At 42.0% G+C, this 24,196-nt stretch overlaps 4 protein-coding genes across 4 annotated transcripts in view; 2 read left to right on the forward strand and 2 right to left on the reverse strand.

The window, feature by feature from the left end:
• The window catches only part of npr2 (natriuretic peptide receptor 2), an 89,336-nt gene extending 87,352 nt beyond the window's left edge, over positions 1-1,984 (reverse strand). Inside the window, exon 1 of the mRNA XM_085359639.1 lies at positions 1,110-1,984. Coding sequence (XP_085215765.1) covers positions 1,110-1,806 — 697 coding nt within the window. The 5' untranslated portion in view covers positions 1,807-1,984. The remainder of the gene's footprint in view (positions 1-1,109) is intronic.
• A 3,900-nt stretch (positions 1,985-5,884) lies between these two features.
• Positions 5,885-15,552, reverse strand: alad (aminolevulinate dehydratase). The gene is made up of 12 exons (XM_085358000.1): positions 15,494-15,552; positions 14,228-14,346; positions 14,083-14,133; positions 11,077-11,173; positions 10,677-10,812; positions 10,507-10,590; positions 10,224-10,312; positions 8,321-8,376; positions 8,136-8,223; positions 7,959-8,045; positions 7,701-7,830; positions 5,885-6,281 (listed from the first exon to the last, which is right to left on the reverse strand). The coding sequence occupies exons 2-12, from the start codon at positions 14,344-14,346 to the stop codon at positions 6,223-6,225; spliced, it is 996 nt and encodes a 331-aa protein (XP_085214126.1). The 5' UTR covers positions 15,494-15,552; the 3' UTR covers positions 5,885-6,222.
• Positions 15,553-15,833: 281 nt separating this feature from the next.
• Positions 15,834-20,149, forward strand: tmem203 (transmembrane protein 203). Its single transcript, XM_085358002.1, has 2 exons — positions 15,834-15,934; positions 17,483-20,149. Exon 2 carries the CDS (start codon positions 17,657-17,659, stop codon positions 18,068-18,070), a length of 414 nt encoding a protein of 137 aa, XP_085214128.1. The 5' UTR covers positions 15,834-15,934; positions 17,483-17,656; the 3' UTR covers positions 18,071-20,149.
• A 1,899-nt stretch (positions 20,150-22,048) lies between these two features.
• The window catches only part of tprn (taperin), a 29,907-nt gene continuing 27,759 nt past the window's right edge, over positions 22,049-24,196 (forward strand). Inside the window, exon 1 of the mRNA XM_085358003.1 lies at positions 22,049-24,139. Coding sequence (XP_085214129.1) covers positions 22,049-24,139 — 2,091 coding nt within the window. The remainder of the gene's footprint in view (positions 24,140-24,196) is intronic.

Genomic DNA, 24,196 nt, shown 5'->3' on the forward strand with positions numbered 1-24,196 from the left:
GCTGTGCTGAAGAACAAATGTGGTCACACCAAATATTGATTTTTCAAGCTTGTTAGACTCATACAAACTCTTTTTTGATTTATATACTGTATTTATATGTAAGTTTGCACAAGCTTCAATAAATTTGTGCACCAATTTCATATTTTCCCAGCTAAATGTGAACAAATGGGGGGGTGGCTTTAGACTTTTGCACAGTAATGTAGTATTTTGAACTGCATGAACTGGGAGTCTCTGTTTTCAGGTCCCTGTGCAAAACCCTCAAACAGCTTTGCTTTTTTTTTTTTCTCTTTGGAAACTTTATCTCCACATGATTTTTAAATAATTGATATAAACCTAACTTACCTGGCTGCACAGCAAATATTGACCAGGCTGAATTGATTGTAAGCCTCCTTTATATTCTCATTACAAAGCAAGCAGCACTGTTTGGCTGCAAGGACACACGTTTACTCACAACTTCCCTCTCTCTCTGTGTCTTTAAAAAACACAGGTGGTGGTCCTCCACCAGGCAATAAACCCAAAGCAGCAGACTGCCCACAGCCTAAACATTCCTGTGTAATAACTCCCGAGTAAACAGGCTTTCCCTGCACCTATTCCAGTCCACTTCTGTTTGTATCTTCTTAGGAAAAAACTTCACTGTGACCTCATTCTGGGAGAAAAAGCAAAATGCCTATTGTGGACATCTAGGTATTTCCACAACAGTCTGATGCACTTAAATCATTTCGAATATAGATTTTTTTCCCCTCCCTCAAACAATTGGGAAATAAATCTGCATGCAGGCAACTTAACCAAATTGTTTCCCATGCAGATCATCCAGTATGATGGAAATTTCGCTTTCCATCCACTGACATTATCTTTATAATATCCAGCTGGAGATCTGCTTTACTTCAAGATAAAAATGCACAGAAAAAAAGATACACACACTCACACACACACACACACACACACACACACACACACACACACACACACACACACACACAAATAAATCTTTTGGGGTTTTTTTAATCATACTCTTTTAGAGCTGCTGTTTCTGTTGGTTTGTAAGATACCCATTTTTTAACTTCCCAGATTTCAAACTTTTAATCACACCTCCCTCAGCATGAACTTACTTCTCCCGCTCTCCTTGATAAAAGTAATGACATCCTTGTGGTACTTGTAGTCCTCCTGGTACGGGTGGGCCCCCACTGTAATGTTCATCTGCTCCTTCAGGTTCAGGTAAATCCCCTCAGAGAGGAAGTAGTGCGGCCGGTCGTCCTGCCGCCGGTCGTAGAATATCACCACTGCCCGGGACGTCCAGTTAAAGTGCGTGTGCAGGACGTTGGCGAAGTCCCCCAGCTTTGTGGTGGACGGTCCGCTGCGCACAATGGTCCGGTACTCCTCCCGCTTGTCGAAGCCGTACGCGGGTCCACCAGCGGTGATTAGCGGGATTTTCCAGTGGGATGCGAATCGCCCCACGGAGGCAAGCGGGTACACGCACCCGGGTCCGAAGAAGGCGTCCGGGCGGATGTATAGCTTGGCGTCCACGGCCACTACTTGCGCCCGGCTCTCGGCGCACGACCCCGCGGCGGGGTCCTCCGTGCTGTAGTTCAGGATGTTGATGGAGCGGTCAAGCAGAAGCTTGTGTTTGACGTGCAGGTCCTCGTGCGCCATGAGGAGTGCCGGGAAGACGCGCGGAAGAGCCCACGGGTACTTCTGGTGGTTGTCCGGGAGCATCACGGCCACGGTTATGTTGCCTCTGCAGCCGGGGAGGAGGCAGCAAGACAGTGCAGCGAGCACGCAGCATCCCAGCGCGCCTCTGCATCCCATTTCTCGTCTCAAAGAGAAAGCGCACGGCAACGGAGAGCGCACTGTTTGGAGAGAAGACACGGCCGGATGTGGCAACCTGACACCAAACCGTCTGCCTCACTCTCTCTCCTTCTCTCTCTCTCTCTCTCTCGCTCTCGCTCTCAATCACAAGTGCCACAGAGTCGGTAAATGCGTCATCTTGTCATGGCAGTCCGGTTGTGCCATGCGTCTCCGATGCGTAAAAATCCACCGCTAGTGAACTCGTGGTACTTCCAAAGTGACTTTTCCAGCGCTGCGCAATCCTTACACTGACAGTCTCTCGGAGAGTGATAACACACATCCAGATGACTCCAAGTTAAATCAGAGCAGCCCTCTGCTCGGCCCCCACACGTCACACACTGCAAGAAGTGCGCCCTACAGTGTCAATAAATCAGCGTGACCTGTTTATTTCCTTTATTCAGGTCATTTTTAATGTTTCACTGATTTAAGATAATTCCGATACAGTTTATAATACATTTGAAATCTAAAAAACCTCATTGTGCCCACTTAAATGAAACACGGCAGACTCTGACTGTCACTTATGTGCTTGGAAAGATGAAGTAAAACGAACTGCATCAGGAAGAAGAAGAAGGTGCCCTGAGTCACGCTTATACACGTGAAGTGTTCACAGATGACAAATCCAAACACGTCAAATCGCCTGTTAAAATATTTGGTATTTTTTGCAGTGTATGAAGAAACAGCCCATTAAAAAGCGGAGTTAGGTCGCCCCCTGCCTGCCGTGTCACATATTACAGAGCAAGCATGTTTAGAAGGAATAAGTTTGGGACTGTTCTTGAGGCTGCTCAAACTGTGCCAGTTTTAAGGTGCTGGTGTTACTAAACTGATTTAAGGTCTTTCAGGTGAGCTGGTAAAGTCACTTCAGTCTGCAGATGTTACACCTGAATGTTGCTGCTCCTGTTTGTGGCCCCAAACTACAACTTTTTCAGGTTTTTTAAATTCTCCTTAGCTTTTAAGTTTATAATTTTTGGTTGTTTTTGCTTTTCACTTTGTATCTCATGTGCATTACTAATGTGTATTTACAGGGACACTCTTGGAAGGGTAAATTGTTCCTGTTTTAAGTAAAGTAAACATACTCTTTGTCCGTGTTTTGCTTGTTGGATTCTGGTCACAACAGGGAATCAGCAAAATTTGATTCACTTGGTAAAATGAGTGTTTGTATAAAACGTCACAGAATTCTTTCCAGGCATTAAAAAGATTCCCAGGAGACATGCTGCTAGTATAGTATGGGACACGAACAGTTATACTTTTTTAACATTACATTTTGATTAACCATCCAGCCTACATCTGTCACCTGTCACCTTATCTTTTTAATTTTCAGTAGAAGTGGATAGTTTTCAGTTCCACCTAACTAAGGATTAAAATCCAAAAAATAAAAGTCATGGAAGAAAATAGAAAGTTCAATGGTGCACACAAAAACAGTGGGTTTCCAAGCACCTCCTATAGGTGCTCCTATAGCACCCACGGATGTCTTAAGCACTTGAGTTAAAGTCAACGTGATTAAAGTTGTCCGAGGGAACCAAGAACCTAAAAAAGCAGTATTTTTCCCCTAAACTCAGCCAAGTAAGGCTCAAATATGGTTTGAAGCTCCATCTTGGGGTCAAAATTCCTTAAAATCGTCTCTGTGTATAGCAAAGGGTGGGCCAGCCCTTCTGCAAGAGGGCCTTGTGTTGATGAAAATGGAGTAAAAAGGTTCCTTATATGTGTAAAATAATGAATATTTTCATGTTAAGGGAGTTCAAAAACTGAAAATGTGAGGCTATATGGAAAAAACCTCTTCTCCCACATTGAAGTAGTAGATAAGCAGATATAGTGTTTACTTTATGCTTATTATAGATATTTTATAGATATACTCATCAAGCATCGTGGACAGGGTCCAAGAAAAGCTATGAATGAAATTTAATGTTAAAATGAATAAAATGTCCAACACTTTGTTTTGTTTTTGAAAAGCTACACACATACTGTATTTTCTTCAAGACAATTCAGGCTCTTCATCACTGCTTTTGAAAATGATAAATGAATGATTCATTAATGTTTAAGTTAGCGATGTGCGATACCACTGATTTCCTGTCCAATCCGATACCAAGTAAAAATCAGGGTGGTATCGACGATACTGACCCGAAACCGATACTTAATGTGCTATTGTATTTCAAAATGGTTACAGGACATCAGACTACTTCTTCTTATTGTTTAATTATGAAGAATTATCATATAGAAATCAAAAGACCTGAAGTTGTGTGTTAATTGACGCTCCTTGAACACGTATATCTTGTCATTTAACATGTATATACTTGCCTGGACATTTCAACAAAAACATTCAATATTCATACTTTCCCTCATTCACAGTGGTGCTGTGCCACACTACAAATTTTGGTATCGATCCAATACCAAGAAAATACAGGGCCAGTGTTGCCAAGGTTATTCAGGCAGCTAATTGGGCGAGTATAGTGTGCTATGACTTATGAGATGAATTCTCAATTTGCAAATTCTGAACACAATTTAATCACCACTATATCACTGTGATTGTTACTGTCCACAATAATTAGTTAACACAACAAAACACACCATTCAGCTTTTCATGTGTTTTGAAACTGGGATTTTGGAGACCTGGAATGTAAAACTTACGGTCTCTAAACAACACAATTTTCATAGCGCATGTTTGAGGTTTATTTGGTCCAAAGATATAATTAACACAGTTCAGCAGGCTGCATACTGAACTTCCTAGTATCAATTTGATACCAATACTAGTGTTGGTATCGATACTATCGATATTTGGATCGCTCTGGCCACCTCTAGTTTAAGTTTAGTTCTTTTAATTATTTTTTGCAATTGTTGTAGTAAGGTTGACACCTCTTTGATATTTGACTCTATCTTAATGGCTTTTCCTGCTCAGCTGGAACTTTACTCCTCAGAAAATAATCTAAAATGTGGCTTGTGAAGAGGCAGGGAGAGGTCATATGCAGCAATTAAAATAGCTGTTTGCTGTTTTAATGCTGCTTCTTACAGGGGGTTTTTTCTGCCCAGCTGTGATCACCTCTACCCACACTGCAGCACCTTGAATTAGACATTCATGATTCATTGAACAGCTTTTCTGCAACTCAAAAGACAGCAGTCAAGGTGTTTATACGCTGCAAAAACAACCATAGAATTAATTTTGCGTGTTTGGCATAATCATTATAACAGAAATGTTTATTGAATAGTAGTATGTTAGAAATACAATTCAATTAAAAAAAAAACTCACAGAAAAAGCAGCATGTTTGTCTCCTTCCTTTAAGACATAATCTTTCAAAAATCATCACCATAGACCAGAAACACTGCAGGCGCTCTGCTCTGATTATTCCTACTGCTCCCATATCACCCAGAAAACAAGATGAAACTCAGAAAATTAAATAAAAGTAAAAAACAATAAAGCTCAATGTAGGTGTCAATTGACTTTATGTAGCGATATTAAGGCAAGGCAAATTTATTAAGTTAAACAAATCAACCAGCCAGCCACCGACTTTAGAGTTAGGAGTATATTTTTGTTACTAGACAACAAAGTTTCTGGATAAATTGCTGGACTTGGTCTGTGGCTTGCTGTAACTAAAAAGTTGGTAGTAATCAGTAATGTGTAGTCAGAGTAAAGCTGTAATCAGAGTACTTGGGTAATGTGATTACTCTGATTACACAGGTAATCTTATTGCACCACTACTCTCATAACTAGGTACGATGCTTGGAATCAATTATTGTAATCAAATTACTCAGGTAATCAGTGTACCTGGGTAAAACTGTAATAGAGTAAAGTACTTAGGTAATAAGATTACTAGATAATCTGAGTACTTGGGTAATCAGAGTAATACAGTAATCAGAGTACTCATATAATCAGATTACCTATGTAATCAAGTACCTATGTAATGACAGTAGTGGTGCAATCATATTACTTGTGTAATCATAGCAGGAAAAACAAAAACAAGACTAAAAATAATACACACAGTTACAGATCCGAGTGAATGACTTTATTTTCTCTGGAAATACTTCACATATATCAGACATTTTAGGATGATTCATACAGATATACGGTTAGTAGAGATAACTGACTTTATTTAACACTGATCCTACACACCCAGAAGTCACAATGAAAAATCTGCATTTACACTCTCAGCGTTCGGCTCCATATCAGCCCCTGATAAGCTCAGACAGATATATATGATACTGTATCAGTGGATACATGTGCAGTTTTGCCATTTGAGTTGCTATCATGAAACTGACCATAAACATTAGAAAAAGGCCCAAAACGGATCACAATTTGTGGATTTTATTCATTTTTCCCCCTTAAAGGGATTTTTAGCGAGCATGCCCTGTCAGTTGGTCCACCTCTGTTCTGGTCCAGATCATCTCTCTTCACTCCTTCAGCCAGGTGAGCAGCTGAGGTGTGTAGTAGGTGATGATGATGTCAGCGCCTACATCAAAGAGCAAGGAGAAGCTATTAATATTAGCCAAATCCAGAGCAGAACTAACACTTAATTAAAGCTACATAGAAACTGGATGTAATTTTTCCCCTCACTTGGGCCCAGACCAGAAGACCAGATTGTTACTGACCCACAAGAAAGCAGATTTAATTACTGCTAGCCTAATCTATGAGAATAGTACATTATTAGATGTATATTTTCTAATATAAAAATATATATTAATTCAATTCAATTTTATTTATATAGCGCCAGATCACAACAGTCGCCTCAAGGCGCTTTATATTGGTAACTGGGGATTAGACCACACTGCATCAGACCCTGCAGCTCCTCCTGCGGGTGGTGGGCTAACCTCACACTTTCAGGCTGAGCACAGCCATGCCCAAGCTACAACGTGGAGTGTCTTCAAGCATCCACCCCGGGTTGGATGGAAGAGATAGAGGTAGTGGCTGGGAATCTATTCTTAGAGTGCCGTACCAATGAAAGGACCCAAATAAGCAGCAGGTAATGGATGAAGAAAAGTAAATAAAGCTTTAAAATACATGTAGCAGTGTAACTTCTGTGCCTCCCTTTAGACTCACCCCTGCATGCTGCAGGTACTGCTGCTAGAGAGACAGGATGGGTGCTGTCAGTCTTTACCAGTTTACAAGAAATTCAAAGACTGCGTCAAGCTAAATGTGTTATCTGTATTCTGCTGTTACTTTAGCTTCCTCTTAATTTAGCTGACTGCTGTGGACTCATCCTGGTCCCTTTCACCACAGACTGCATCAACGTGAAAAGTAAGCAGCTAGCTAAATGAAAGAAAAATGATTCAGAGCAGCTTGTGATCATATTTTACAAGATGGTGAATATTAAACGTTCCTGTACAGAGATCACCTGCTTCTTATTTTTGCTCTGGGGTAAAAACCAGCCGTCATTTAAGGGTATTCACAAATTTAATAACTCTAAAAGTAAAAAGTATTGGCAGTGGCCTATTAGTAGATACTCCTATGGCATCAATCTGAAAGTCTTATGTCACACACTACACAAACTTTGGTGTTCACATTGCTCAAAACCCCATATACCTTTTACAGTTGAGGGGTAAAAAGTAAAGAGACCAAAAGTTATCAAAAGATAGTTAAACTATCGTTAAATCCCTTGAAATAAAGCTGAAAGTCTGTACTTCAGGCACATCTGGATGGGCTGATTTAAAATACACTGTGGTGGAGTACAAAGGAAAAAATAAACAGGTAAACTAGTGTCACTGCCAAAACACTTACTAGCCTAACTGTATCTACTGTTGTCTGAAAAAATAAAACATAAACAGAGGTTAAAAATAGCACCTGTAACATCAGACTGGGGCTTTAAAAGCGCAGTGTTCTGCACATTAAGAGGTTTTCTTTGAGGTAATTAAACACTGTCAGAGGGTCTCACCTGCCCTGCGGAACGCTGTCATGGCCTCCATCACAGCCGCTTTCAAGTCAAACGCTCCAGCCTGCGCGCCATGCCATATCATAGCAAACTCCCCAGACACATTGTACACTGCCAAGGGGTGAGTGGGGAACTGAGGCGAGGAAACCAAAGAACATTTAATATTTTAAAATGTTGCTAATTAACTGAAGGAATTTTAAGTATGCTTTATTTGAATTCTCCCACCCTCACTGGACTGGTACATGAAATATAGCTGCTCACCTTGTCTTTGACTTCCCTCATGATGTCCAGATATGGCAGACCCGGCTTCACCATCAGCATGTCCGCACCTTCTCTCACATCTCGCTCCTGCAGCGCAGACCAACAGCTCAGGATACCCAACAAGTGTTTGAGTGTAAAAACTTTTTTGCCAAACAGATGTGTTCACAAATCATTTACCACAGCTCTGATGGCGAGCCCTCGCGCGCCAGGAGGCAGCTGATAGCAGCGTCTGTCCCCGAATGCAGGCTTCGACTGTGCAGCATCCCTGTATATGAACACAGCAAGGGGTGGGGTTAGGCCTCTTCTCAGTTCAAAGTGCCCCTTGACTGATCTGTTAACAATGCAGTTTGAAGTTCACTTACCTGAAGGGACCATAATAGCAAGAAGCAAACTTTGCACTGTAGCTCAGCACTGAAACCTGAAAACAAAGAAGAAAAAACAAAAAAAATTCAAGAAGATTTTATTTTATTACAGTTTTTGTCAAGAACCTTTTTTCCCACCTGATGACATAAAAAACTGTTGCATGGGGACAAAAACTGATGAAGAGTATTGACAATTTCGTAGATGAATAACAACAGGATGAAAACGGTCTGGAGAGACGAGAGCCAATCACAACTAATTAAGATGTGTAGGAAGGCGGGACGAGTTTGGAAGTGATCCAATCAGAAGTAATCTCATTGTGCAGAAAGGTCAGACGCGCACAATGTGATCAGCTCCTGACAAACAGGGTGGGAGTTCCCATACTCCCCGTTCCTCATGGAAACATGACAAAATGTCAATGCTTGGGAGGAAGAGAAGAGTAGAAGTATGGACACATTTTGATTTGGTGTCAAGGAAAATAAGACTCTTGGTAAACCATGTGGCACAACTCTCTCTGGTAAACAAACGTTAACATTAGTCAAAGGAGCTTTCAAAGAAAAGCGTCTGGACTTCTTTAAGTTGCTTGAAGACGTTTCACCTCTCATCAGAGAAGCTTCTTCAGTTCTAAGGTCAAATGGCGGAGAGTCCCAGAGTTCCTTCTTTTCTTGTATTGTGAGGTTGGACGGAGGGAGAGGCCTCTACATCAGAGAGACCAAACAGCCACTTCAGAAGCGCATGGCACAACACAGAAGAGCCACCTCCACAGGACAAGACTCAGCAGTCCATCTGCATCTTAAGGATAAAGGACACTCTTTCGAAGATGCCAATGTTCACATTTTGGACAGAGAGGACAGATGGTTTGAAAGAGGAATGAAAGAAGCCATCTATGTCCACTGTGAGCGACCATCTTTGGTCGCTCACAGTGGGGTTTACGACACAAACTGTCTGCCATCTATAATCCAGTTTTGAGATCCCTCCCCAGACGCCTTAACGCTCACTCACACCCTGGGCCATCTGACCTCAGGAAATCGCATGATAAGGTGGGGCCAGGTTTCACAATGAACTCACCCGAAACCTTGGCTGATTGGGACCCACACCCAGTTTCACACCTTGGCTCATGTGATTAGAGGACCATCAGGGGGTCCTTCTGTCCCTCTTTGGGGGGATACTCCCACTGGGATTAAATCTGGGACTCCCCACCATTTGACCTTAGAACTGAAGAAGCTTCTCTGATGAGAGGTGAAACGTCTTCAAGCAACTTAAAGAAGTCCAGACGCTTTCTTTGCAAGCTCCTTTGACTACGATGACCTGGATGACTGAGAACCTTCACAGACAAACTTTAACATTCAATTCTTGGATGTAGTCTACTATAACTCATATGATATTTAGTCAACTAAAACTAAAAGAATTTAGATGCCTAAATAATGACTAAAAGGCACTGACTAAATCTGAATCACAATTTGCTGCCAAAATGAACACCATATAAAAATAACAATGACATAATCCAATTACCAGTCACTGTCTGTGTATCATGAGTGTAACACCAGCTCCTGCAGCTGATAAGAATGACTAAAAATAACTATTTGTTATGCAGAAGAGCATCTCTGCACAATAGCAGCAGAAGACCATACTGAGGCTACAGTTTGGACGGGTTCATCAAAATTGGACAATAGAAGAAGAATGTTGCCTGGCCTGATGAGTCTTGATTTATTCCTGGAGAATAAATCTGTTCTGAAATTCTCTGGAGGGAACATCATTCTCAGTTTTTAGCATTTTCCACATTCTTTCCCAATAGTAAAAGGTAGGATCGCAGGCGAATGGTTATACTTTGATGAGCCACACTATGAGACTAGGTCGCAGGTTTCTGAGTTGCATCTAAATATTAATAAAAGTTAATACATTTACCTTATTTCCCAAACCATTGGAAATCAGTGCTTGTTTTATGGCTCTAACTCTTCCATCCATCATATCAGAGGGAGCGATGATGTGACAACCTGCAGAGCAACATACAACGCGATGATTAGTGCACCAAATGTAGTCTAGTGTAGTGTGGCTTTAACTTTGCCTTACATTAATAAAATAAAAAAAAAATTAAAAAAAAGAGGAAAGGAGAGGATGAGGAGGCTTCCTCCAGTTTGTCACACTAATAAAACAAGCACAATCATGAAAAAACAAAGTAAAGAATTACCAGCACGAGCGTACGCCAGCGCTACTTCAGCCAAACGCAGACAGCTGGCATCATTGTTCAGTGCGCCATCATCATTCAGGATGCCTGCAAAGAAAAATAACAAATAAATAAATAATATGACAACACAAATATATGAACTTTAGGCTGCTTTACGAGGACAAGCCACTGACCACAGTGTCCGTGTGACGTGTAGGGACACAGACAGACATCACACGCCACCAGCAGCTCCGGGAACAAAGATCGGATTTTCTTGACTGCCAGTACCGCCGGTGTATCGTCGGTGTCGGCGCCTGAACCCCTCTCATCCTGAAGGAGGAAGCATGAGAGATCAGCGAGTCCAAGTGTGAGGGAACTGAGTCGTGTCAGTACAAATCTTCGGGCAGTAACAACCAGCTATAGCAAGATGTCAGGCTTTCCAGAAAGCTTCTGGCTTCAGGAATTTGCTCCCATTCAGGCACAAAATATCAGCGAAGTGAATCCAGTCTAATCATTTCCAACAGAAACTTTTCACTGATGAACTTTTAACAAATGACTTAAAAAGTCTACCTGGAGGTTTTTAGATCTTCATACCTTTGCTATTTTAGCCGGGACACCAAAAATCAGCACACACTTCAAGCCATTATCCACAAGTGGACGCAACATTCCCTCCAGCTTGTTCACTCCATATCTGCAGGTACAAATATAATGACAATCCATCAAGCGGTGCAGCTCCGTAGTTTAGCAAAGTCATATTAAAACATTTTTTGACAGATTGCTGAGCGCTGTGTACCACATAAAATCGGTTCGCGGTCAGTAAGCACAACCAGAATTCATACATAAGGGTATGGGCTCAAAATGTGGTCATAAATATTTTGTATGTGTAAAAAAGATTTGCGTGTGCGTAAAAAAGATTTGCGTGCGCATAAAAAAGATTTGTGTGTGCGTAAAAAAAGATTTGTGTGTGTGTAAAAAAAGATTTGTGTGTGTGTAAAAAAGATTTGTGTGTGTGTAAAAAAGATTTGTGTGTGTGTAAAAAAGATTTGTGTGTGGAAAAAAACCCCTGCAAGTTACAAGTACGAATTTTGACACTATTTTTCTTCCCTTCATCTGATTGGTCAATGTCATGTCAATCACAAATGTAACAATCCAATCAGAGAACAGATGGGTTTGGCTGTCGAGGGGCGCTTTTTTGAACTGCAGGTCCTTGAAGGGTGATACAGTTTGAAGCTGGAGGATCGCTATATAAATATCCGATAGCAGGTAGGTCCCCTAACTTTCAGTAGCTATTGAAAGGAAAAAGTTGTGGTATATCAGTGGTTAGAAATACCATTATTACTTTAGGATTAGTTTAACACAAAGTCAGGGCTGACCCAGGACCATTGCTGTGAGTCACAGCGCGCAGCATAAAAGTCCTTTCACATCGGATGCAGGATGTGCTGCTAATGCTAATTGCTAACTAAAAGCAAAGGATCCAGAATTTGTTGCTGGCTGCTGGGCTCTGTGGGTTTTTGCAGCAGCTCTACCTGTACTAGATACACCTGCTCCTTGTCTTTTCTATCTCTGACTTTATGTCCTCTACAAGAGTTTGGTTTTTTTTGCTGGTTCTTCAAATGTTCAATAAAAACATGTATGCTAATTCATAACGAAGAAAGCTTTGTAATGAAGACTGTCATTTCCAAAACACTGCCCCCCCCCCCTGCGGTCCGCAGCGCTGTTGAAAAGGCTGTGGAAGTCCCTGTATTAAACACGTAGTCCTGTGACACAAAAATCACCAAACTCGGACGACCATAGACTGTTTTCCTTCGTGGTGATGAAGGAAAACGCTGGGTTGGCATGTAAAAGGGCATTTATTCCCTTCAAAGACCTGCAGTTCAAAAAAAGCGCCCCTCGACAGCCAAACCCATCTGTTCTCTGATTGGATTGTTACATTTGTGATTGACATGACATTGACCAATCAGATGAAAGGAAGAAAAATAGGGTCAAAATCCGTACTTGTAACTTGCAGGGGTTTTTTTCTAAGTCCACACACAAATCTTTTTTTACACACACACAAATCTTTTTTTTTTTTTACACACACACACAAATCTTTTTTTACACACACACAAATCTTTTTTTACACACACACACAAATCTTTTTTACACACACACAAATCTTTTTTACACACACACAAATCTTTTTTACGCACACAAATTCTTTTTACACATACAAAATATTTATGACCACATTTTGAGCCCATAATAAGGCGCACTGTCGAGTTTTGAGAAAATGAAAGGATTTTAGGCCGTGCAGCCCCTCCGGGCTGCATGTCGTTAGCGCGGTTAGCTCGCTAACACGTTGACGCCGTCCATCCCCACGCACGGGGCTATCCGCGGTAACTCGCTAACGGAGATTTTCCGCTTTCATCTTGTCATTGCCTGCAGGTGAAGCTATGGGGGAGGGGGAGTTGTGTTCAGTGAAGGAGAGTCGAGGCCGAGTAACGTTGCGTAGAGACAAAAGTGGACGAAAGAGAGGCAAACCTGCGGCTCCACACAACGTAACATAGACTATATCGATATAAACGATATTGTCACATCTTATATCTCGTATGAAAATATATCGATATTTAAAAAAAAAAAAAACTCGATGTATCGCCCAGCCCTATCACAGGGTACAGGAATGTTTTCATGTGATTCATCAGTGTGACTTGAATTGGTTCTTAGTTTCATGCACAAAAGGAATTGTATATTTGGTTCAACTGAAGCCTTCAGTGAGTTTTTAGGACAGCCCGGTAATGAATTACGATAGTCCAGACTAGAAGTAATAAACGTGTGAACTCATTTCTGAGACAGGAGGTTTCTAATTTTAGAGATATTGCACAAATGCAAGAAAGCAGTCCTACAGAGATGCTTAATACGCACACTGAAGGAAATATTGTGGTCAAAAATGACTCCAAGACTACACAGTGTTACTCGAGGCCAAGGTCACGCCATCTGACATATCTGGTTTGACATGATGTTTCTGAATTATTTTTTTTTTAAGGGCCCAATACAAAAACCTCAGTTTTATCTGAATTTAGAAACAGGAAATTAGAGATCATCCAAGACTTTATGTCATCAACACGCCATTTCTGCAGTTTAAGTAATTGGTGTTTGTGATCTGGTCTGTCATTTGGATTTCATGGAACCCAAATGACACACCAATTACACACTAGAAACCAGAATGAATTTCATTACATTCTGTATATGTGCAAACATTAATATTTACATGGTAAACAGATATTTTAATAAATTTTCCATTTCTATGTCTTGTTACCAAGACGCTCCAAAAAATGTAAGTAGAGGTTTTCATTTTGGGAGGTACAGGTCTAACGATTCTCGTCTTATCTCGGTCCAGGTCCAGTGTTTGGCTCTGGCTCCGCCCTTCCTGACTATTTTTATCTGGAGACTACACCCTCAGTGGTTTCACAACTGCAGGGTGACACCATACCCCATGTGATTTTTGTTAAAATGAACACTTCTATAATGTAATTATTCTTTTTTCAATAGGTTTTTAAGCTGTTCTGAAAGTGGGTGCTGCAGCTGTGAAGACTTGATGCTATTGATGGCTGTGGACCTTACCTGGCTTGTCCCGGCAGGCTGCCGATGGGCTCTACTGCATCTGCACCATCTCTGCAGCAAAGAAGGCCACATAACAAGAGTGAGAAGATTTAAATGTACTGACCTAAACTTCTTCTGGTCAACCCCAAGTCATTTTAAGACTTACGTAACAAAGATTGGGTAGATAAGATTGTCAGGTCTTAAATCGGCAATGCAGGTCTGCCAGTATCTTAGGGTTGGGTGGAAGTAGCCACTGTGGAGGATTGATTCTGCAGGCGTCTGCATCTTTACACGGAAACAGGGAAACCATCAATGACAAAGATCCAAAATATTCCCTCTCTGTCACACATTTGCCCATCAGCTCGGTGACCGTTAACACTGATCAAGCATGCATGGAGTTGCTTCTTCAAACAGCAGCTCGGCTCAATCCAACTGCAGAGTCAACAACCCACAGCTGCCTCCGAAATGTTATCTTAATAGACTGAACCAGCTTTTCACCACAAGATCTTAGGGTTATGTTACGGTCTTGTAACTGCCATGCAGACTTGGCCTGACAGGACTACCTACAAGAAATGAGCCAATAATCCCTTTTTCATTACTCTTAATCGTTTTATTACATTTATTGTTATATATTCAAAAAAATACATGTGTTCCTTTTGAATGTTTAATTCTTCTTAGTATATTTCTAACTTAACCTGAATTATAAGACCCCTCCTAAGCAGTAGGTCTGTAAATGGGGTCTAAAATGAAAAATTTGATTTTCCAAAATTATCGTCTTATAATAAGAGTACTATGAAGAAACTCCAGAATTTTGTTTCTTCAGATCATCTACTGATAAATTGTACCACAAAATATAAAATTATCATGTTTGCTCAATCAAAAATGTAAGTACAGGTTTTCATTTTGGGAGGTACAGGTCTTTTTGAATGAATGAATGAATGAAAGAAGGAAAGAATGAAAGAATGAAAGAAAGAAAGAATGAAAGAAAGAAAGAAAGAAAGCAAACTGATATTGATATATGAAGCTAAAATTTCACAGCAAGTATTATTTATGTGCAAACTTTGGACCACAAAATTTTAGGAAAATCTAGGATGTAAAAATGTAATGATTTCAGAAAGAATAACTCCACAGTAGGAAGCGCATAGTGGCATCTTAACACAGTTACTAAATATTTTCTAACCTTGTTTATGATCAAAGTGAGAACCGCAAAGGCCAAAAAACACTTTAAATGAGACGTCATTCTTCTCTGAACTTTAATTCAAGCTTTTCATTGAGCAGGTACTCTTCTTCACGTTTAGTTAGAAAATATAGTTTTTACTGACTGGGGAACTACAGAAATCATCGCTAACCGCAGCTAATGTCATAAATATATTATAGTTGTTTTAAAAGACATGAAAAAAGAGCAGACGTTAAAATACACCAATAAACTCACCTCTCAAGACAACAGCTTCTCACTTCTCCGTACTGAAGTCGACTGACATTGTGTCCTTCTTCGGTGGTGTCGATTTTAGTTTTATGCTATCGCCACCTATCGACTGCAGTTCTGCTTGTAATAAGGTTGTCTAATATAATTATACTTTTAATTTTTTAGAAAAAAAATAATACAAATAATTGCTATTCATGTATCTGTAACAGTTTGATATATCTTTGGGCATTTTTCAACAATATATAAATAAACGCAAAAAAACCCAAAACAAATGATCCTTTAAGGGCCACCGTATCAGCCTGTGGGGTGGGGGTAGTGTTCTCGCGATATCTCTCAGCAGCAAGAAAATAGCAGAAGGTACAATGCTAACAGCTTGTTAGCCTCGGTGATTTCTAAAATTTCAGACATCTAGTGTGATGAAGAAGAAGACTCGCATTTGTTTCTAAGGTAAATAAAAGTGTTATACTGAAACACGTCTTGTGTATGTAAACAAGCGCACTGTTAGTAATTAGAAGCTCAGTATAATTTCTAGCTAACTGGCTATTAGCTTAAATTGAAGCTATCTTCGTGATTGCCGCTGGATTCTCTGTATTAAACACTATTTTTTGCAGTTACTCTCGCGTCAGACGTGTTTACCTCACTCAGAGCGGTAGGGCTGAGATTAATAAGAATAGTTATGGAGCTGTCAAGGTCTGGAAATCAGGAGGGAGTGGACGTCAGTGACGTTTAATCAACAGCCTTGTATCTACAAAATATGGGTGTTTTTGGGGGCCCTGAGCATTCAAAAAAGACTACGAGTAAACAATAAAGTGTAATAAAAATCATGTACACTTTTAAAAAATATATTTAAAACACATTGTAAAATCAATAAATGACAATAAAACAATGCATACACAAATAATAGTTTAAAAAGAAAATCATATGTTATTAACGCTACTATTGCTGAATAATCATAATTACACATTTTTAAAAATATGAGTGTGTGTGTGCGTGGAGGATAAATAAGTAAAAGTTCCAAAATAATACAAATCTGCTTGTTCAACTGTGCTGGGTGATCCTGTTATCAGTTTTGATGAGTGAAGCACAGTATGTTTTGAAATACACAAAAGGGTTTATTTCTGATAAATTCATTCAGGGATATATTGCAATGAAGCTACATGGAAATACAAAGCATGTATACAGAGAGAGAAGTATTTTGGAAGAGTCAGTATTTGGTGTGACCACCTTTATTCTTCAACACACTCTGAACTCTCTTAAGCATGTTTCTTTAAGTGCAACTACAGTACTGTGCAAAAATCTCGAGCTACCCCTCATTTCTTTACATTTTAAAATGCACCAGTTAATTGAAAAATGTGCAAACACAAATGGAAATACGGTGTGTATATTAGGCAGCAAGTAATGTATGCATCAAATGAAGGGCCAAATGTGTCAGGCCTTTGGTTAAAAAATTTCCTCTTAAGGGAATTACTTACAGATACTGTTTATCTGCTGTAGATCGCTTGTTGTCGGGTCTTGTTTTGTTTTTGTTTGTTTTTTTGAAAGATGAAAGTTAAAATTCTTATTTTAACTTATGTGTAGGCTCACCGGTTCATCCTTAGTTAGGATTAGATGAGGTTAGGTCAGTGTATGAGTGGCTTATCATTAAAACAAAAAGCATTCCTCTGAAAATGACCAGGTACAAGATTTGAAAATGGAAAAAGCAACCAATATCCAAATGAAAACTTTGAAAGACCTGGAGTGGTGTTGCTCTTGACCACTAGAAGAAAATGACATCCTTAAAACAAAATATAAAGGATTGAGGGGTGGCTCTAGACTTTTGCACAGTACTATATGTCTGTAACAAATTAAAAACTGTGCCAACACTGTGGCTAAGAGTTGAAATTGTGTAGTTTAGTCTGTAAAATGTAAACAAATGTTTAAAAATAAGGTGGTAAACTAATTTAATGACAAAGCTATGATCATCATTAGCTTTTTCACTTCTATTGTCGTTCCCAGGGTGGATCTGAAGATGTAGCCTACAGTGTGCCACCTCTCCACCACCTAACCACTCCTGCCCTGGGATAATCAGCCCTCTGCCACCCTCACCCTGGAGTACTTTGACCTGCATCCAGGGCTGCCCTGTGTGTGACTTGGCCATCCACAGTCACTCCGTCCCCAACGTCCTTCGCCATGCTGTTCTCTCTTAGAGAGCTGGTCCAGTGGCTGGGCTTCGCGACCTTTGAACTCTTCCTCCACCTGCTGGCTCTGATGGTCTTCAGCATGTTGGTCGCCCTGCAAGTCGATGAGTTCACCGGGCTAAGCTGGTGGCTGGTGTTCGTCCCACTGTTTGCTGCAGACGGCCTCAGCACATACTTCACTGCCATCGTGTCCATCCGGCTTTACCAGGATAACGAGAAGCGCCTGGCGGTGCTGCGGCTCCTCTGGGTCCTAACGGTGCTCAGCCTGAAGCTGGTGTGTGAAGTTCTGCTGTGCCAGAAGCTGGCCCAGCAGGAGCAAGCCAAAGACCTGTGGTTCGGCCTCATCGTCTCGCCGCTTTTCATCCTCCTGCAGCTGCTCATGATACGAGCGTGCCGTGTCAACTGAGGAGGAGCTGAAGTGTTTCATCTAACTGACAACATAGAAGCAGAAAGCAGCTTTGGGTACATCCACACTAATAGGTTTGCATTTTAAAATGTTCTCACTACTCCAGCATTTAAAGACCCCTAAACTATGCGAGACTGCCCTCGTATATTTTATCCCTTCCTGCGTACAAAACATTAAATACAACTAACATGTGTTGAATAGCCTATTAAAATAGATACATTATAATGAGACAAAAAAAGAAGAAATCCACAAGACCAGCACAGTTAATAAAAAAGTGAAATAAAATCTAAAAGCCCAGCGAATAACATCGAATACAATTAGCATAGAAATGAGAGGGGAATGAAATCCAGAAAATAAATACGGAGTACACGGGATAAAGACTTCAGGATGATATTGTTGGGGCAAAGTCCTCTGCTGCCTGTATGTCAAGATTTTGTGTTGTAGTCTGGACGGGCAGAAACCGAAACTTCTGAAAGTGCTGATGCAGACGCTAACATTTCTCATAGGGCCACAAAAAGGAAGTGAGAACACTGTAGCTCGACTTGGAAACCATTTATGATTGCATTCTTTATGTTTGTGAAAAGTATGACTTAATTTTTAGCCGTTGCCAAGGCTTCCTCATATGTTTCACTTTATCACAAATCCCACAAGTTACTTTCAACATCAGTTCTACCCACAGGAAAAAAACATATAAAAGATGAATGTAGCTTCTGGGTCTTAAAAAAACAAAAAAAGTGAAGCTAGTGCTAAAGTGCCTTAAATCTGCCACCAGGGGGCAATTCCTTTTGGTTTCAAAATGACTTCTAATTATATAAAAGCCTGTGGGAACACATCACTTGACTCCCTTGCCCTGTGACGCATGCATTTATTTGTTAAATTGGTAGTTACAGGTCTTAATAAATAAAACATAAAGGTAATTTTCTAATCTTTGGTCATTATTGGGTCAGAAATGTGTTAACCAGTGAGCTTGTGGCATTCCTGTTTCTCAGTCAGATCCAAACTTCTTAAAACGCAAGTATTGTGACAGACCTCAAAGCATAATAACAGAACTTCACTAACCAACAGGTGAAATCACAGTGGCTACATCTATCTTTTATAGACAGTTTATGCTTCCACTTTGTTGTGAGTCCAAGTAAACAAGCCTGTCTTTGCGCTCTGTCACTGCTGTTCTTCCCCCATAGTCTTTTGCATAAGATTTGTTTCATCTTTTCACTGGCTCAAGCACACACATTAGTTCTTAGTCTTCACCATTAAGAAAAATCCCTATTTCCATTAAAAATAAATACTAATAATAATAATAAAAATCGTATCATCTCATTAATCTCCCGTTGTTGTCCAGACTGCACAAGTGAAACATGTTGGTTTGGACATGGACATTTTCTGGTTTAAAATACAAACATGTTAGTGTGGGTGTAGCCTTCATCTGCCATTAGAGATTTTAAAGCATAACCATTTTTCATTTTTATTTTTGTTTTCTTTGGTTCATTGGCACCCCCCCCCCCCCCCCCCAAAAAAAAAGAAAAAAAAGAGCGTTTCACATTTCAGGAAACACGCAGTTAATTTCTAATTGCTTTAACATGCATAATAAGGTTTTGTGATACATTTGAAAGAGCTTGTATTTGGACCATAGTGGCACATCTGCACTGATCAGTCAGTGGTAGAAAATTTACTCCAGAGGTATCGCTCTAATGCACTGTGCACTCAATGTTAAAGCAGCAAAGCCCCAGGTAACCTTTTTGAGCAACTTTCATGACGTTGCTGCAGCTTTATTGATTGCTGTTTCCCTACTTGGACTGAGAAACTGCTTGCCAGCAAAAATGTGTTTAGGATTTTAATCTGACTATGTCGTGTGTGTTCATCAAACTCCATCACAGAGAAGTGGTTTGGACTTGGTAAAAAGCTGGATGTGAAAACTGTCGGGACTCAGAGGGGATTGTTTTACACATCATCCCTAAAAAAACAAACAAACTGCTGTTTACTTTGACAACATGTAATGTGTTTAGTCTATTTTGAGTCCTTTGCTGTCTGTGTAGTGCATCTATTTAAGGCCTCACTTTAGGGTAAATCCTGATGTGAAATTCTGTGTATATGTTGATTTTTTTTTCTTTTTAAAAAAAATAAATTAAAATGTTATTTATGTTCATTTTTTTCTGTGCCACCTTTTTATTGTCATCTGTATATACATGTAAATAAAATAACATTTAATGGTTGTCCATTAAATGTTTTGAGTCTGTTCTCTCTGTCCACAATGGGGCGCTAGTTCGTGGGGTAAAAGACTAAACATTTATGTCACCGCATAATTAAGTTAAATGCAGCCATTTTTTTCTGCATATAGAAATCAAACAAGTATGACTTTTGTTTTTTCTTAAGCAGTTTTAATAATTGGGACTTCATCTACCTAACCATGGCACTGTTAACACTGACCTACATCGTAGGATATGTTTGTACATCATCCATTTTCTTCTCATTCAGGGCCTCAGGGTGCCTATCCCAGCTATGACAGGGTACAGGGTCACTAATCAAGCTAATTCTCCATCAGATGCTTTTGGACTTAGAGCACAGAAAACCTGCTCAAGCACAGGGAGAACCCAGCCTGGAACCCATCCTTAAAGCAAACATCACATCTTTAGTGCTCTGTAGTGTAATGTGTATTCTAATGTTTAAAATTATTTCTATTAGATTTGATGATAACAATATGGGAAGCTTCTCTACAGGTGAACAAAAGCATAATATCCGGCTGCATACCAGTTCGGTGTGGTGTTCCTGATTAAAGCTGGAACTGTTTCCAGAATGGTCTCTGCAAATTATAGAAAATCTCTTTCTGAAGCTGATCTGCAGAACAATGTGGAAAAATTCCTGGTTTGCAGATTTTCCAAGTTTAAAATGTATATACATTTAAAAATAATTAAAGGAACGTATTTATGGCTGCATACGCTTGATATACTTTACATTTTAAAATAAAGATAAATAAAATACCAAATATTATGAAGGTTTTATGTCCTTCTTTTGTTTAGTTTTTTCTCTGCATCTTTCGGTCCTGCTTCAAAGGGGAAATAAGGCACACTCTTCGCCCTCTTCAGCCCTGCTCTTCTTAATTATTGCCCCGCGATGAATGTTTTATGAGCTACAGTAATCTCTTGTAGTACCCAAGAATAGCCCTCTTAGTGCTGATTCATGTGCAGCAGACTCTTTCCCAGCTCATCTGATCGCTGCACGCGGATTATCGACAGGTGGTATCACCGGCAAATGCTGAATGAACCGAGGTTAAGTGTATTTAACACTCCGACATCGCAACCAAAACCATTTAGAATAACCTGATTCCTATCCAGTGAGACTGGGGATAAAAACTGTGGAAAAACCACAAAAAGAATTATTTTGAACACTACTGGGACATAATAGGTGGTAAAGTTTAAGAAATGTTCCCCATTTAGTAAATACAACAAAGGTAAATTAGGGTTTTAATTCAATTTTAACAACAATAATAATGTGTAGTGGTTATAATTCTACTGTGTTATGTAAACGACATTTTTGTTGTGATTAACTACAAATTAAACAGCGTTTTTGTAATTAAACAGCAACAAAATTTATATTTAATCACATATTGTAAAAATATCTTGAACTTGAACGCAGCACTTTTGATTGGCAGGCCTAATTTGCTCCGTCAACAATAGAAACGGGAGGGAGGGGGCGTGCCCAGAGCACACAGATACCAATCACAGACGCTCGGGCTGCCGCTGAGGGGGCGGAGCCGCGTTCAGGGTCCTTTGGGGAGAAAGGGAGCCAGACAGTGTGACAGCAGAGGGAGAGGAGAGAGAGAAGAAAAAAGGGATGTGTGTGAGTGTGCGGTGATCGGTGCTGCAGGTACAGTCACAGCCGGAGATACAGCTTCAAGAGCCGCACCGGACCGCGGCAAGACCGCCTCGGAGCCTGCCTGCCTCTCTCTCTCCTCCTCATTTCTTCCAGTAACAACCCTCCGCGATGTCTGGCGGAGGAGAGGTTCGCGTCCTCCGCCAAGAGGGCGGCCAAGAGAGCCCGAGGATGCCGGCCTGGAAGCGAGAAATCCTGGAGAGGAGGAAGGCGAAAGGCGGCGGTGGACCTGGGGGAACCGGTGCTCCGGAGGCTAGCCCCGGGGGAGCGGGCCCGCAGCGGGTAAACGGCGAACTAACGGGGAATGTGAACGGAGGAGGTGGTGGCGCGACCGGGCGGAACTACACCATCACCCCGGCCACCCAGCACTTCTCCCACAACAAAGAGCCACAAGCGACGGCCGCGGCGACACCGAGGGAGGAGGGCAGACACGAGAGTCTGGTGCTGCAGGAGAGCCTGGGGCCGCTGGAGGAGAACCCGTTCATCAAGCTGGAGAAGGAGCGGAGGAGGCGGCAGGAGCAAGAAAACGCCACCCGCCCGGTCCAGCACATCCTGGAGCTGTACGGCAGTGTCCCCGGCATACGGACTATCCGAGCGGAGAACATCATCATCATCGAGTCGGACCCGGATTACTTTGCGGAAGGTGGAGGCGTGAAAAGCGAGTGCCAATGGCAGCAGAACGGTGTGAGTAGTTACAGCTCTCTAAACGACCTTCTGGACCGCAGAGGGAGTGCTGTTACCGAGATAAGAGCCAAGGAAGTCGTCATTTATGACACCACGTTAAGCAAGAGCGAGGAGAACCTGAGCACCCTGGGCCGTCCTAATCAGGAGGTCCCCTATAATACAGGTGACGGTCAAGGTAGGGTCAGCCGGATCCTCCAGAAGTTTGACAGCAACTATGGGAAGCTGCAGAAGAAGTCCCACAGCACAGAGAACCTCCTGGACCTGGATTGTAGTGCCAGCAGTAGGCCAAGACTCTGGCCCAAGACGCAGCCAGATCTGGTGCCAAAGCCCAGGCCGGGTCCACGGGTCAGCAGCCCGGGCAGTAGCCAGCCATCTTCGCCTGTCTTCCAGGGTCCCTGGTCTTCCAAACCAAAGCCACAGCCTGCCGTCTCTGGGCCGGGCAGCCCCCAGCGTTCACAGCCCGTGTCTTCCTTCCGTCAGCGCTTTGAGGAGAGTGGAGTCCACCACAGCGCAGCCGTCACCCCCAGAGACGAGCCGGACAGGGGGACAAACAAGCCCACCAGGGAGAGAGACTGGGAGGCCGCTGAGGTGCCCCCCAAACCTAAGGTGCCATGCTCTCCGGAGACCCGCCGTGCCCGTGCCGAGGCCCCTTTGAGCCCTGTCTCATCCAAGGTGACCTGCTCCTCACACGAGTTTGAAATCCGTCCCGCTCCAAAGCCAGACCTCGCCCAGATTCCTGATGGCGACACCCAAGCACGGGCCCTCGCAAACCTTCGCCTCCAGTCCCGAAACTCCTTCACAGTGATCCCCAAGCGCCATTTGGCTGCCTCATCTTCAACAAGCAGCCCCATGGTGACACCTGGCCCCATCAAGTCCCCCCCCTCACACAGAGCAGCAGAGGTGTCCAAACCTGGAGTGCCAACCTCCCCCACCCTGTTAAAGAGGAAAGAGGAGGAGGAGAAGGAGGTGGAGAGGCCATCCAAACCTGAACCATCTCCTCTCACTGTTGCCACAAGTCCTGCTCCTTCTCTCTCTGAACCTTTATCTCCATCCCCTGCTCCCACTTCTCCGCCTGTCCTCTCTTCACCCCCCTCTTCTCCAGCTATCCCATCTTCACCTCCCTTCTCTCCCACCCAGTCAGTCTCTTCTCCAGTGCAACCTCCAGTGGATCAGCTGCCAGTAACAAACATTGACGACATCGAGGTGGAGCCCCCACCCCAGCGTGTCCCTGTTCCGAGCCCCTTGGTGCAGAGGAAAAAGGGGAACACATTCACTGTGGTGCCTAAACGTCGGGTGGAGTCTGACGCCCAGCTGAGCCCACCTGAGCCCCAGCAGGAAGCCCCGAGTGAAGCCCCGAGTGAAGCCCCTCCGGGGTCAACCCCTCCCCAGGCCCCCTACGCCCAGCTGGGTTCCCTGTTGAAGAAGCGCTACCCTGCTGTGGAGGAGATTGAAGTCATCGGCGGGTACCTCTCCCTTGCGAAGTCCTGCCTCTCCAAGACTGGCTCCACGGGCAAAAAGGTGAGATGAAACAATATATTTAATTATTTTTGTGGCTTGTTAAATGTGAATATTTGG

Source organism: Diplotaxodon limnothrissa, linkage group LG7 (assembly GCF_057381915.1).
Source record: "Diplotaxodon limnothrissa isolate DT_005_m linkage group LG7, D_limnothrissa_male_GT1.1, whole genome shotgun sequence".
Lineage (NCBI taxonomy): Eukaryota > Metazoa > Chordata > Actinopteri > Cichliformes > Cichlidae > Diplotaxodon > Diplotaxodon limnothrissa.